Here is a 12,957-nt window from a genome sequence, read left to right as displayed (position 1 = left end):
ATATTGAGGGACTATCTAAGGAACCGCTCCCTGCGCTATGAAACACAATGGGGTCAAAGGAGGATGGAGGTCACGTCGGGCTTCCTAGGACCGGACCTCTGGAACGCTACCTACGACAGTCTACTTAAAGTCCACATGCCAGAAGAGTCACGCCTGGTCGGCTATGCAGATGATGTCGCAGCGTTTGTTGCTGGACGCACTGTCGAACAGGCGCAAAGCAGACTCGGCATATTGATGCGACGGGTAAGCGGATGGATGACTACTCATGGTTTCAATCTTGCACTGGAAAAAACCGAAGTAGTCATCCTGACTAAAAAGAGAATTCCGACCCTGCGTCCCATATCGTTCGGCGAGTCGATAATCGAGTCAAAATCAGCGGTAAAGTATCATGGGTTGACTCTTGACTCAAAGATGAGCTTTTTTGAGCAAATCAAAGCAGCAGCGAACAAGGCTGCTGGAGTTTCGGCGTTAAGTAGGCTAATGGCAAACATTCGGAGTCCTACGTCTACCAGGCGACGTCTACTAATGAGTTCAACGCAGTCTGTCCTGCTCTACGGCGCAGATGTATGGGCTGGCGTTCTTGGCAAGGAGGTATATGGTAAACGCCTCGTACAGGTACAGAGATGGGGAGCTTTTCAGGTGGCGTCTGCGTACCGCATTGTCTCTGAACCGGCCGTGATGGTGATCGCGGGAGTGATCCCCGTTGCCCTTGTTGCTAGGGAGCGTCAAGCTATATACAAGCGCAAGGGAGATGAGCCAAGGGAGGTGGTTGCTCGCGAAGAACGGCAACGCACTCTCGACTAGTGGCCGCTCTCGTGGCAAAATGAAACTAGAAGCAGATGGACTGCGCGGCTCATCGGCAACTTATTTGCGTGACTGAATCGGAAGCATGGTGAGACTGACTATTTCCTTACCTAATTTTTAAGTGGGCATGGAAGTTTTCAGTCTTACCTGCACAAGATTGGGAAGGCGCGTTCTCCGGATTGTGTGTTTTGCAATGGAGTTGTGGACGATGCCCACCATACTTTTTTTTTTCTTGTGGAAGGTGGGATGGGGTTCGTCAGCAACTCTATTTAAACACAGGGGATCTCTCTCCAGACAACATTGTCGAAGAGATGCTGAGGACTGCTGACAGGTGGAGCGGTGTTGCCCATTACGTTCGAGCCCTTCTCGCTGCTAAGAAGATAGAACTCGACCGGTGGAGGAGCCTCCTTTCCCCTTCCGTTGGTGAAAGGAATTCCCTGATTTGAATGCTTCGCAAGGCGGGAGAGTTCCGGGACTAGCCCGAAGTAATGTGACAAATGGTTCCAGGCTAAAGATGGGGAGGTGTTTAGTTGGTAGTCCGACCACGTACCGAATCGGGAGTCCAACACTGTGTGCGTGAATGCATTCATCTACCCTACCCAAAAAAAAAGAAAGTAGATACCGATCTCTCTCACCATCCCGAGTGTCAAGCTTATCGTAAAGATTTTTGTAATGGTCCGCTCGGGTGACAGCGATCGCTTTCTTTGCTTCGGGTTGGCATTTTTATAAATTTGCCAATTAGCAAGCGTTTTATCGTCGAGAAATTGGTGGTAGAGGCGTTTCTTTTCACGAACTTTCATTTCAACATCATCATTCCAAAGCCAAGTATCTCGGTTGATGTACCGCTTACCCGGTTTGGTGACCCTGAGGGTTGCAGAGGCCGCTTTGTGGATCGTGTTTTTCATTTGGTTCCACGAGTCTTCCACATTCGTAATGGTTGGTAATCGTGTGGGTGAGATCATTTCTTCTTGCGCCGCGGGTCAGTGCGTTCCTCATGCTGTTTTATCGGTGGTTTAATTTGCAGGACGGCAATCAATGGCCGATGTTGAGGTGCGATGGTCTCATAGGAAACGGCTTTGCAAAGTTCCACGCCAGTTGTTTGACGTTAAATCAACAAATCGAGATCCTTGTCTTGCATCCTTAATTGCTTAATTTGCTAGCATGATTAGACAATCGTACTCGGTGGTTTCAGTGGTAAACTTACCGGTGTCAGCTTTTCAACCCTAAAATACGCTACTCTTCAATAAAACCCTCAATCTTAAATTGGAAAAGAGTTTTTTTTTCTTTGTTTCATTGTTCACATCTCGAGGTAAATTTACAAATTTACTATCTAAATTCTATTCAAGTCTTCTTACAGCGAATGAATTTCAGCATAATTTACACTGAGCGTGTTCCCCTCACAAGTAATACTCTGGAACACAACCCTGTTTTCCTCAAATTTCAGGTCGAATGGTCTCATTCCATTTCGGGCTCCTCAATAATAACTTCTTGGATATTCGTGCACAAGGACTTCTGACTTGAGGCTGTCATTTTGATATTTGGCTTTTCAATTGTATTAGACGAGGACGAGGAGGAGGATGAGGACATGCCGGTATCCGAGGCTGATGAGCATCCTGGCTGACACTTTGTAGGCAATTCAACGGCACGATTCAGCAAAAAGTCCAAATCATGAGAAATTCTATGTAGCATTCCATCGATGGGGTCATCATCTTCACCGTTCCCAGGACTATTGACATCGGCCATGCTCGTTGGGGGCGGCAGTGGCGGGGTGTTGCCCTTATGGGAGCAGCCTGGTCGATCCGGTATTTGTTGTTGCTGAAGTTGAATGATTGATGTGGTCTGCACGCCTGATTCCTCTTCATTTATGGGACTGATTGTTATAATTGGGGGCGGTATGTGATAATGATGAAGTGACTGGCCGGCGGGAATTATTGACGGTGCTGCTACTTTCGGCTCCTCGATTGTTACACGTTTCTGGGACTTTGGGGTTTGGGTTGAGCTGTTGCTACTGCTGCAGGGCTGGAATATTTGCACGGGATGGGGAGGGATAACGTTGCTGGTTGATTGACTAACTACATGACTACCACCGTCCGATATCCCACTTGTTGATAGACAGCTCCGTATTCCAATTATGCTGTCTGAAAGGGAAATGAGCGAGTTAATTTCATTGTCCTGTTCAGAAAATGAAAAGGGGGATGACATGATTTGATTGTCTACAAGGATTGAAATGTTTTCTTCGGTTCAGTGAGCCTGCGGGGGGAGTATCTGTATCTATCTACTATCTTAGATGGGATGTTGATTCTATCCTGCGACGGAGCTGTGTATTTACAATGTGCAGCATAGCAAATAGTTCCTTACCTTGCGATACGCCCTTCAGGATATCAAGTGTCTCAACGCCAAGAATCTCACGATTCTCCAGCGGCAACATCATCCCACATTTACCGCCCTTACTCTCGACAGGATTTCCGCTGCCGTCAAAGAACGTTTGCGATTCAATAATTTTCACTTGATATTGTTTTGCATGATTGTTTCCTTTCCCCAGGATATTGCAGCATCTCGATTTGGAGCAACTTTGTTCCGACCCGCTGCAGCTTGGCGGTTGTTCCAGTTCGTATAAAGCAATGTCCTGTCCGCGATTTTCATTATCTCCGACGGTGACGATGCCGGTGGCTGTTGTTGCAATCGTTGTCATGTTTTTACCACCGTCACCGCCTTCGCAACCAACAACAGCATTTATAAATGATTCCACGGACTTCCTTGGGATCTCCTTCAATGCTGCCGAAGGGGTGGTTATTGGTAATTTGGTGGCGGTTAGAGAGGATGGTGGTAGCTTCTCAAAGCTCCTGTCGAGCTCGTGGCTGGTGTAAACTGCAAGTGCGGATAGAGGATGAGGAAATTGCATACGAAATGAGTTTATGGCTGCAACTTGTCTATGGATACTTACATCCGAGGTGAGTGTTTGGCGATGCTGAACAGAAGACATCGCTCATTATTCCTTTGGAGTTACGCTTACTTAGGCTACCTGATTTCGTGCTTGATTCTGCTTTTACAACAAAGCAGATCATGATGGCGAATCCCTGTGGAAATTAAGAGGATTATCATGTTAGACAAAGGATCGAAAGAGGTTTCCAGGGAGTTATAAATGATGTAACTGTGTTAATCGATTTCGTAACTTTAGACTTGCTTCCAGATTATGTATGGATTTCTAGCTATATCTTAAAAGGATTTGTAGCAAACACGCATTCTAAAGAGACAATCAAATTCGATTTACATCACTCGGAGAACGGTAGTTGCAATGGATGACAAAGGAAAGCAGAAGTACATAGACGAGTGCCGGACTTTCAGATGATTCAAATTTGAACCCAAGTCATTCCTACAATATTTTCAAAAGTCCTTTTTAATGGTGTATTTGGTTTGGTTCCTTACTTCGTTCTGTCGCGCTGACCTTAGTTTCAAGTTTTCTCCGGCCTTTGACGTTGAAACAGCGGTGACTCTGGAAACGCAGGTTACGTGGGAGCGAAAAGTCTACTCGTAGATAAAATTTGGCTAAGGGAAGGATACTCGGAAGAAGGAGGAAGCATTTTTGCAGTGCTCAGCTTTGGAAAGCGGTGGTTTTTGAAAGAGGAGAAGTGATGCCATGCCACCAAACTGCTTGGCTACTATGGAATCAAATGTTACAAGAGATAACAGTGGAGTTCAATGAGATCCAGACCGGCTCCTTTTCTCTTCAGCTCGAGATGTCAGCACCGAGGTATAGTATATTATAGTTTTTTTTCACTCAGAGACAGCAAGGGGTAGTATAGGTCCCAGGCCGAAACGTGGATTGGTACCCACGATGGAGCGTAAAATCTGGGAAACGCCTGCTGAATCAACAACAACAGTTCTACTACCAAACTACTTCAGACCTCTACGTGGTGACCGCTGGGGGCTCTTTCTTAACGAAAAGCTGCAAATGGAGAAGGATGAAGGCGAGTCTCTCGCGTCTAAAAACTGCTTTGTACTAACTGGTCCTCCAGGTTGGAAGTAGGGTAAGGATGACAACCCTACACGGAAAACCGAAGTTACTTTACGAGGCAGTAGAACGAATCCTTGAAGCCTGCCCCAGATATGATATCAAAATCATACTTGTGGACTTTAACAGCCAAGTAGGGACAGGTGATACGTTGGCTCCCATAGCTTGCATCAAAATACAAATGATAACGGACTGCGGATTATTCAATTAGCAAGGTCGTACGAAATGGTCGTTGGAAGGTTTGCTTGGAAAGCGGTCCACAAACATGAGTGGGCTTCTCCAGATGGGACCACTTTCAACCAAATTGACCACGTGTTGATCGAACGCCGCCACCTCTCAGCCTTGTGAATGTCAGAGCATATAGGGGGGTCAATAGAGACTCGGATCACTATCTCGTTGAGATGGTGCTCTGAGCTCGAATAACAACACCCAGAATCCCCTCTGTGTCTTATCACGAACTCTGGCGAGCGGAGAAGCGACTTCACAGACGGACAAAGGAAGCCTGGGAGAGCAAACAGGTCTGTAACTCGAAGAGTACAGGGAGCAACCGCCAAGCCAATGGAATTATAGCCAAATTGGTTAAATATAGAGGCGACCAATTAGACCAAGTGGTTCATCAACTTGTGCTCAAGGTGTGGAATAGCGAATCAATGCCTGACGACTGTCAAAGACGCATTATCTGTCTCATACATAAAAAGGGAGATATCATGCCGTGCAGCAATTATAGAGGTATCACGTTGCTGAGTACCATCTATAAGATATTCTCCACTATCTTGCTAGGCTGGATAGCCCCATACGTCCAGAACGTCATTGGCCCATACTAAAGTGGCTTCACTCCAGGCAAATCAGCAACAGATCAAATTTTCTCTCTGCGGCAAGCAATAGAAAAACTGTTGGAATATGGACATCAGTTGCACCACCTTTTCGTCGACAAGAAAGCCGCCTATGATAGCGTAACCAGGGTAAAACTGTACACGGCCATGAGAGAATTCGGTATCCCGACAAAATTGATAAGACTGACTACGCTGACCCTGACCAATGTGCGAGACTAGATAAAAGCAGGAGGATCACTCTCAAGAACATTCGACATCAACAACCGTCAACGATAAGGGGATCACGCACCCTCTTTAACCTGACCCTGGAGAAAGTGATCCATGATGCTGAGGTAAATGCGAGGAAGTCCACCCAACTACTAGCCTATGCTGACGATATCGACATCATGGGAAGAACGACCCGAGACGTACAAACTACCTTCATCCAGATCGAGCAGGCGGCGCGAGATCTTGGGCTGCATATCAATGAAGGCAAGTATATGATGACAACGTCAGCACCGAAAACTAATCAACTAACAACACCAAACCGCGCTGGTCCAACGGAAAGGATAAAGATAGGAGACTACAACTTTGAGACCGTTGATAATTTCTCCTATCTAGGGTCGAATATCACAACCGATAACAGCTACGATGATGAAATCCGCGCACGGTTGTTGGCAGCTCAATAGGTGACGGTATGCGGGTCACTTAATCCGTATGGATGAGGATGATTCAGTCCGAAAAGTCCATAAGGGCAATATCAATGATAGAAAAAGAAGATGAGGTAGACCCTGCCTGAGATGGAGCGATGGCGTAGGTCAGAACGCCAGACAACTTTCAGGGATATTGAATTGGTGGACCTTGGCGCAATACCGGGTTGTCTGGAGTTCCTTATTAAGGCAGGCCTAGACTAGATACCGGTTGTTGTGCCGTTGATGATGATGATGAAAGCGTTCCTTCGTCACCTTAGACACTTGAGGTCTATTAGCCAGTTTACTTATAATATCCAACACGAGTCTGAAAAAGACAATGTTTTTGCAGACGCTTTGTCTCTTATTTCTGAGGTCACAGTCTCAGTCTCGGTCGATTATACGGTAATCACGAGGCACAAAATACGACGCGTAGCTTCAGAGCTTGAAGTCAAATTCAAAACATAAATTCAAGGAGTTTCCTATTTTCGGCCCAAACTGTTACTTATTCAGCGAGACCTCAAATAAGGGACCCAGGGCATTCATTCCGGCCGATCTGCGCAGGGAAGTATTCCACGCGATACACGATTTTGCGCACCGAGGCAAGTTGAAGTTGAAGAGCTCCTTAAAACATTGCCTCTTACTCTGGTGGATGGCGAGCTTGATCGATCCTGATCGATCTGAGCCGTTCGTCTGGCTCTGTGGCAAATCGATCGAACGTTGATAAGCTCACTATTCCACCAATAATTGGGTCTTCTAGTGCGGAATGAGCACCTCCTAGGCATCGACCCGTCATATGCTTTAGGGATGCTTTTTGTAACATGGGGAGCTCTATCCGTGGAGGTGCCTGCTTTGTTAGGCAGGTCTAGCCATACTTCCATGAATGTTTGGTCATCCATCGCTTTTGCAGACCATCCTGGTGTTATTTTGGTTTTCGGCTTCCGGGGTGCGGGCCTCCTGCTTTGTGGCTCCGTCCTTAGTTCAAAGGTGATTGCCTGGTAGTTGCTGTACGTGAAGTCCTTGCTAACTTGTCAGGGCATGTCACGTGCTAGCGCAGGGCTGATAAAAGTCCGATCTACAATTGAACGAGGTCTCCCTTTCCGATAAGTGTTTACATGGCCTTCGTTGGTCAGAACCACATCCAACTGGGCGAATGCTTCTAATAAGTACCGCCCCCTTGGGTTAGTCTCTTTGCTGCCCCACTCGATAGTCCACATATTAAATTTATCGGCTATTACCTTTGAATCTCGGCCCCTTGCGTCGTGAACAAGGTGGTCGAACAGGTCTTCAAACTCAGGCTGCATGAGGCTCGATGGGGCGTAGCAGCTGTATACGAATATACCGCTTATTTTTGCCCACACAAAGCGACTAGCTGCCTGACCCATGCTATATTGTATGGCTTGTCGGCTGCATGCCCATATCGCCGCTCCACTAGTCGAAGCTGTAACCCATTCGTCATCGTGACGGTTTCTATAGGGTTCGCCAATGCCTGTAATCCTGTCTCTCACTTCCTTCGCACAATAAGCATTTGGGGTTCCTATTGCACGCTTTGGCAATGTAGCCTTTCTCCCCACACCTTCTCAATCGATCGGACCGATCAAGGGCGCTGGTGCATGCCTTCGCGAAATGACCAAACGCGAGGCACTTGAAGCACCTCTTTAGAGAAATCTGCTCTCTCAGACGGCAAACAACCCATCTGATTCTAACCTTTCCGCCGCTAATAACTTCTGCACTACGTTCACTGGTAATCGCAATTTGATCGTTTGACTATTGCCATAGGCTTTCCGCAAACTCCAATGGATTCCTTGGCAAGTTCCTCCAACTTGAACTGTTTTATCAAGGCAGTGCAAATTTCTTCTTTGGATGTCACTTCATCGAGATCCTTGCATTGTATATAGACCTCATGTTTTTGGGTCCGTGCTGTGACATTCTCCCCAAGTGAGCTCTTAATCTGAGTTCGGAAGCCATGACTTTTCCCCAAGCTGGTTTTTTTCAGTTCAAACATGAGGTCACCCTTCTGAGTCCTTCGAATCTTGCTAACATTTCTGCCTAGATCTTTTAGGTTGGGGTCAGCTTTGACCTTTTTCAGTATGTCCGCATAGGATAAACTTCCATTGCTGGAGATCACAATTGATTCTGGGCGAACTCATACTTTTGCCTTTTTCTTAGACTTTTTGTTAACAACCTTGGTCCATCCACCGTTTTCATTCTCCTTGGATTTTGCCGATTCGATTGCCAGAGCTCGCACTTGGGAGACCTGCTTTCTCCCTTTTTGGCCGTCTGTCTTTTTTTATGGATGGAAATCTTACAATGACACTGCCACGCCAGGTTGAAGCAGCGTGTGGGATTCTCACCCGCTAATACCACCCCCACTTTCTTCCACCGCGGAATCGCCGCAAACCATTACTTTGCGGGGTGGATTGCGCATTGGATTGGAGTTCACCGCACACCAGTTTCCCTCCAACTTCAACATTTCCCCGACAATGTTCTGTGGGCTTAGGTTTGTTTTCAGGAAGTTTCCAGACTCCTCCTTTCTGAGAAAAATCGTGCCAATGTGTAACCACATTTAGGTCAAAAGGGAGAATTATCCAGCCTGAATTGGTGCAGGTACTTCCTGTAACCACCATGTCCTGAAAGAAATTGCGTCAGATGGTAGTTAATCGTGTCGTCGCTGGATCCACTCCTCAATACCGGGAATCAAAGTGTGAGTCCAGCGATCCGTCTGCGAGTCGTCCCACCGTTGCTGACACTTCTCCAGCGACTCTCGCCTTGCCGCCTTTCGGTATTCTGCATCCTTTTCAAAAGGATTCATTTTCCTTTTCTCCTACAGGAAGCGTGTCTCACTTTCCAGAATGTCTATCGGGATCATTCCTGCAATAACACACCCTGCGTCGCTTGATATTGTTCTGAAGGCGCTGCACACCCTTAGCGCCACTAGGCGGTAAGCCATATTTACCCTCCTTCGATTACTCTCACACGCTAGTGCTTCCTCCTAAACTGGTGCCGCGTATAATAGTGTGAAGCGAATCACTCCAGCCACAGGTAATCTACGACTGTATCTTGGACCTCCAATGTTTGCATCATCCGCGCTAATGAAACGCTGGTATTTGCTGCTTTCTCACAGGCATAGTCCAGATGTCCCTTGAAATTGATTTTGGCGGTTTAGGTATTTGATAACCGGTTTCGAAGTGATGACGTGACCACCAATACAAATATTAATCGTATTCCTCTTCCTACGATTGGTAATAAAAACCGCCTCCGTTTTTTGTTCCGCAAGGTCAAGCTGAACCATCTCCAGCCACGCTTTTATGGTGCTAATGGTTTCGTTAGAGTACATTTCAACGTCTTCAGGTTGTTTCGCGACGACCACCACAGCTAGATCATCTGCGAAACCGAATATCATGGCCTCCTTTGGCACGGGAAGAACAAGGACCCCATTGTAAATGATGTTCCACTGGAGAGGACTCAACACTGAGCCCTGTCGCATTCCTGCGGTGACGGTGTACTGTTTGGATCCTTCATCCGTGTCTTACCAAAGTGTTGTCGCTCCGATAGTCCATCCTTATATTCAATGATAGGGAACAGTCTGTTGTAGATGACCCTTTCGAGCATCTTTCTTGCCGTGTCGATGAGGCAAATCGGTCGGTATGATGATGGGTGTCCTGGGAGCTTATTCGGCTTCGGGGGCAAAACTAGTTTTTGCCTCTTCCATCGGGGAAAGCTCCTTCCACCATGCATGTTTCAAAACGCTGATAAACCAGTAGGGTCTGGTCTTAACAGCGAGTTTAAGAGCTCTATTGGGAACAGCATCCTAACCGGGTGGCAAATTTGCGCAAGTTCCTCCTTAGTTACCGTGCTTGTGTCGTTTCCTCCTTGTATCCGGGGGGAAGAGCGCCATCACGATATCGAGCAGAAGATGCGGGCAGGTCAGTTGTGGTGTTCGCCCTCTCATCTTCTTCTTAACCATCCTGTATGCTGTTCCCCTGGGGCTTTGGTCTGCCTCTGTGGAAAGTTTCTTGAAGCATTCTCGCTTGCTGCCCGTATAGCCTGCCTACCTCGAAGGTCCATATGTTCTTGCCGTTTCTCGTCGAAGTCCGGTTTTCCCCTAGATCGTTGGCAGATCCTTATAACTCGAAAACATGGATCCCGTAACACTGCGACCTTTTCATTCCACCAACAGTTTGAGCGCCTTTTTGCGAGAACTCGCCACCTCGGCATAGCAGCGTTGCATGCTCTCGTTGTGAGTCCCATCATTTGCTGTACTTTTTTTTGAAGTAGCACCACCGGGATTTTGGCCTCCCAATAGTATCTTTATGAATGCATCGCTGCATACCCATATTCGATCTGCAGAAAAATTGCCTGGTGGTCGCTGTGAGTATGATGATCGCTGACAAACCATGTCATTCTTCTCGCCGTATTGGCAAGCACCAAGTTTAGCTCCGCGAAAGCCTCGAGCAGGATATTGCCCGTGGTGTTCGTAGTGCGACTGCCCCAATCCATGGCCCACACGTTGAAATCATCCGCTATGATCTTGGGGTTTCGACTTTTTGCATCCTAGACTAGCATACCTAGCATTCCTTCGAATTCTGCTATCGTCGCGTTTGATTGGTGGCGCAACTATATATATAGATACCAGCTACTTTCGCCTGACGAATCCAACTTCTGGAAACTCCATCACTTCTTGGATGGCTTGATTTTCACACGCTCATATTGCCCGCCTTGCCAGTTATATCTGCAGCCCAGGCACCGCTCTCTTTATTGCGATAAGGCTCGCTGATTATGGCAGCTTCGATTCCCTTCTCATAGATAGTCTGCGAGAAAAGGTCTTGATGTTGAGGTTGATTTGTATCAACCTTACTTCTTTACTGCATTCAAGGCTCTCCTAAACACTGGGCATCTGCTGCTGCCTGCAAAGCGCCGACAGTCGACGCTCTTTTTTTCCTTGCAGAGCATACATTCAGGCTCAGCCTTGCACTCCCTGAACATATGAACTTCTCCCCCACACATCTGCGACTTGACCTGTCAAGGTCACCGGTGCATTTCGCCGCTATGTGGCCAAATTCCAGGCATCTAAAATAGCTCTTGAGGGACACCTGCTCTCTGAGTCGGCAAACGACCCAACCTATTTTTACTTTTCCAACCGCCAGCAGTTCGAATTGCTTTTCTAAGCCGTCGCCCATATCCTCCTTGATCGTGATTTCATCAATGTCCTTACATTGTATAACAATCTCCTGCTTTCTGGTCCGTACTTGTGCTTCTTTTCCTAAGGACTTCTCCACCTTGCCGAGGAAATTTTCTACCGTTTTGCCCGGAGAGTTCTTCAGCTCCAGCATCAAATCTCCTTTTTGGGAGCGTCTGATTCGGCTGACGTTTTCTCCAAGGTGTCCGTCTGTCTGTCTGTCGCACCCGATTTATTCGGAAACGGCGTGACCGATTGCCACGAAAATTGTGATTGTGTGATCTGTTGTTCCCTTTACATGCAGCAAGTGGCGCCATTTTGCGTTAACTTTAAGTTTGGGCTCCTCATATATGTGAATGGAGGATGCACAATTTTTTCCACAAAATATGGCCATGTGGGGTAACCAATGAAAGGGCTCAATTAGTACTTTTCGAATTTGGTCGCACATTTGATGTAGGGTGAAAGGTAGGGGAGTGACCCACAAAAGGTGTAACACGTCTCGTTCTCAAAAATCTGAAGAACATCATAGTGGTGTATTTAAATGAAATGTAGGCCTAAAAAACATCCGCTTGTTAGGTTTGCCCAACAATATTGACTGCGCTCAGACATGGAACAATTTCAGATGAAGCAGGATACATTTCCTTGTGGCTTTCCTGGTGATACCAGGGACTGTATCTGTATCTGTTGCTTTACTGGGAATAGATAGGTAAATTAGGGTATATGTTTGGCATTGAAGCGAGGTGAAAGCTGCGACCGAATATATTTTATTTTTTTAAATTTTGAAAAATTTTAAAATATGTGACGACAAAAAAGACGCTTTGGAGGAACTGGATAACTGTAAGTACATAATTAACAAAAAAAACATACTTACCAGCAAAATACAGAATGCGCCAAACACATGGCTGATGGTACCGCTGCTAGCTTGACTAGGGAGTGCCAGAAACAGGACGTCTGTTGTTGTTTTCAAAACTACCAGGACTCCTGTTCTGTATAGAAGACCGATCCTGGAAAAACGAATCCGATACATTCTACCGAAGCAATCCCGCCTTAAAACTCTTACCTTCTCCACAAGGATAAATTCTGCTTATCATACTTTTTCACTAGATACAAAAGTTTCTTTACCAAAATTCCAAAAAGCATAACAAACAAAAGAACAAACAGCGTCTCAACCATTGCGAAAAGTATGAACCCAGAGCTTCCACTCTCAAGCCACCAATTAAGAGGCCATTTTCCGATAATTGTGTAAATGAGTGGGGAGCAGATTGCGAAGAGGATTGGTAGCAGCCAACTCACACAAATTGCACCTCGGATTCCAGACGATAGATTTGCCATTTGGGCTTTTTTCGGGACCAAATCCGACTGGACCACAAGAGCTATGGCCACGAGGGAGGATAGTCCCAGGAGCATTAGCGAGGCCAATGTTGAACTTATGATCCCGTGCCAGTCCTGAAAATAGAGAAG

At 46.5% G+C, this 12,957-nt stretch overlaps 1 protein-coding gene across 1 annotated transcript in view; it reads right to left on the bottom strand.

The window, feature by feature from the left end:
• Window positions 1–2,087: 2,087 nt before the first annotated feature.
• LOC119651725 overlaps window positions 2,088–12,957 on the bottom strand; it is a 613,458-nt gene continuing 602,588 nt past the window's right edge. Inside the window, exons 21-25 of the mRNA XM_038055449.1 lie at window positions 12,557–12,942; window positions 12,368–12,500; window positions 3,749–3,881; window positions 3,163–3,672; window positions 2,088–2,942 (exon numbers count right to left, since the gene is read on the bottom strand). Coding sequence (XP_037911377.1) covers window positions 2,260–2,942; window positions 3,163–3,672; window positions 3,749–3,881; window positions 12,368–12,500; window positions 12,557–12,942 — 1,845 coding nt within the window. The 3' untranslated portion in view covers window positions 2,088–2,259. The remainder of the gene's footprint in view (window positions 2,943–3,162; window positions 3,673–3,748; window positions 3,882–12,367; window positions 12,501–12,556; window positions 12,943–12,957) is intronic.

This window comes from Hermetia illucens, chromosome 3, assembly GCF_905115235.1.
Source record: "Hermetia illucens chromosome 3, iHerIll2.2.curated.20191125, whole genome shotgun sequence".
Lineage (NCBI taxonomy): Eukaryota > Metazoa > Arthropoda > Insecta > Diptera > Stratiomyidae > Hermetia > Hermetia illucens.
Note: the sequence above shows the minus strand (reverse complement) of the source record. Positions and strands in the feature narration are given on the sequence as shown.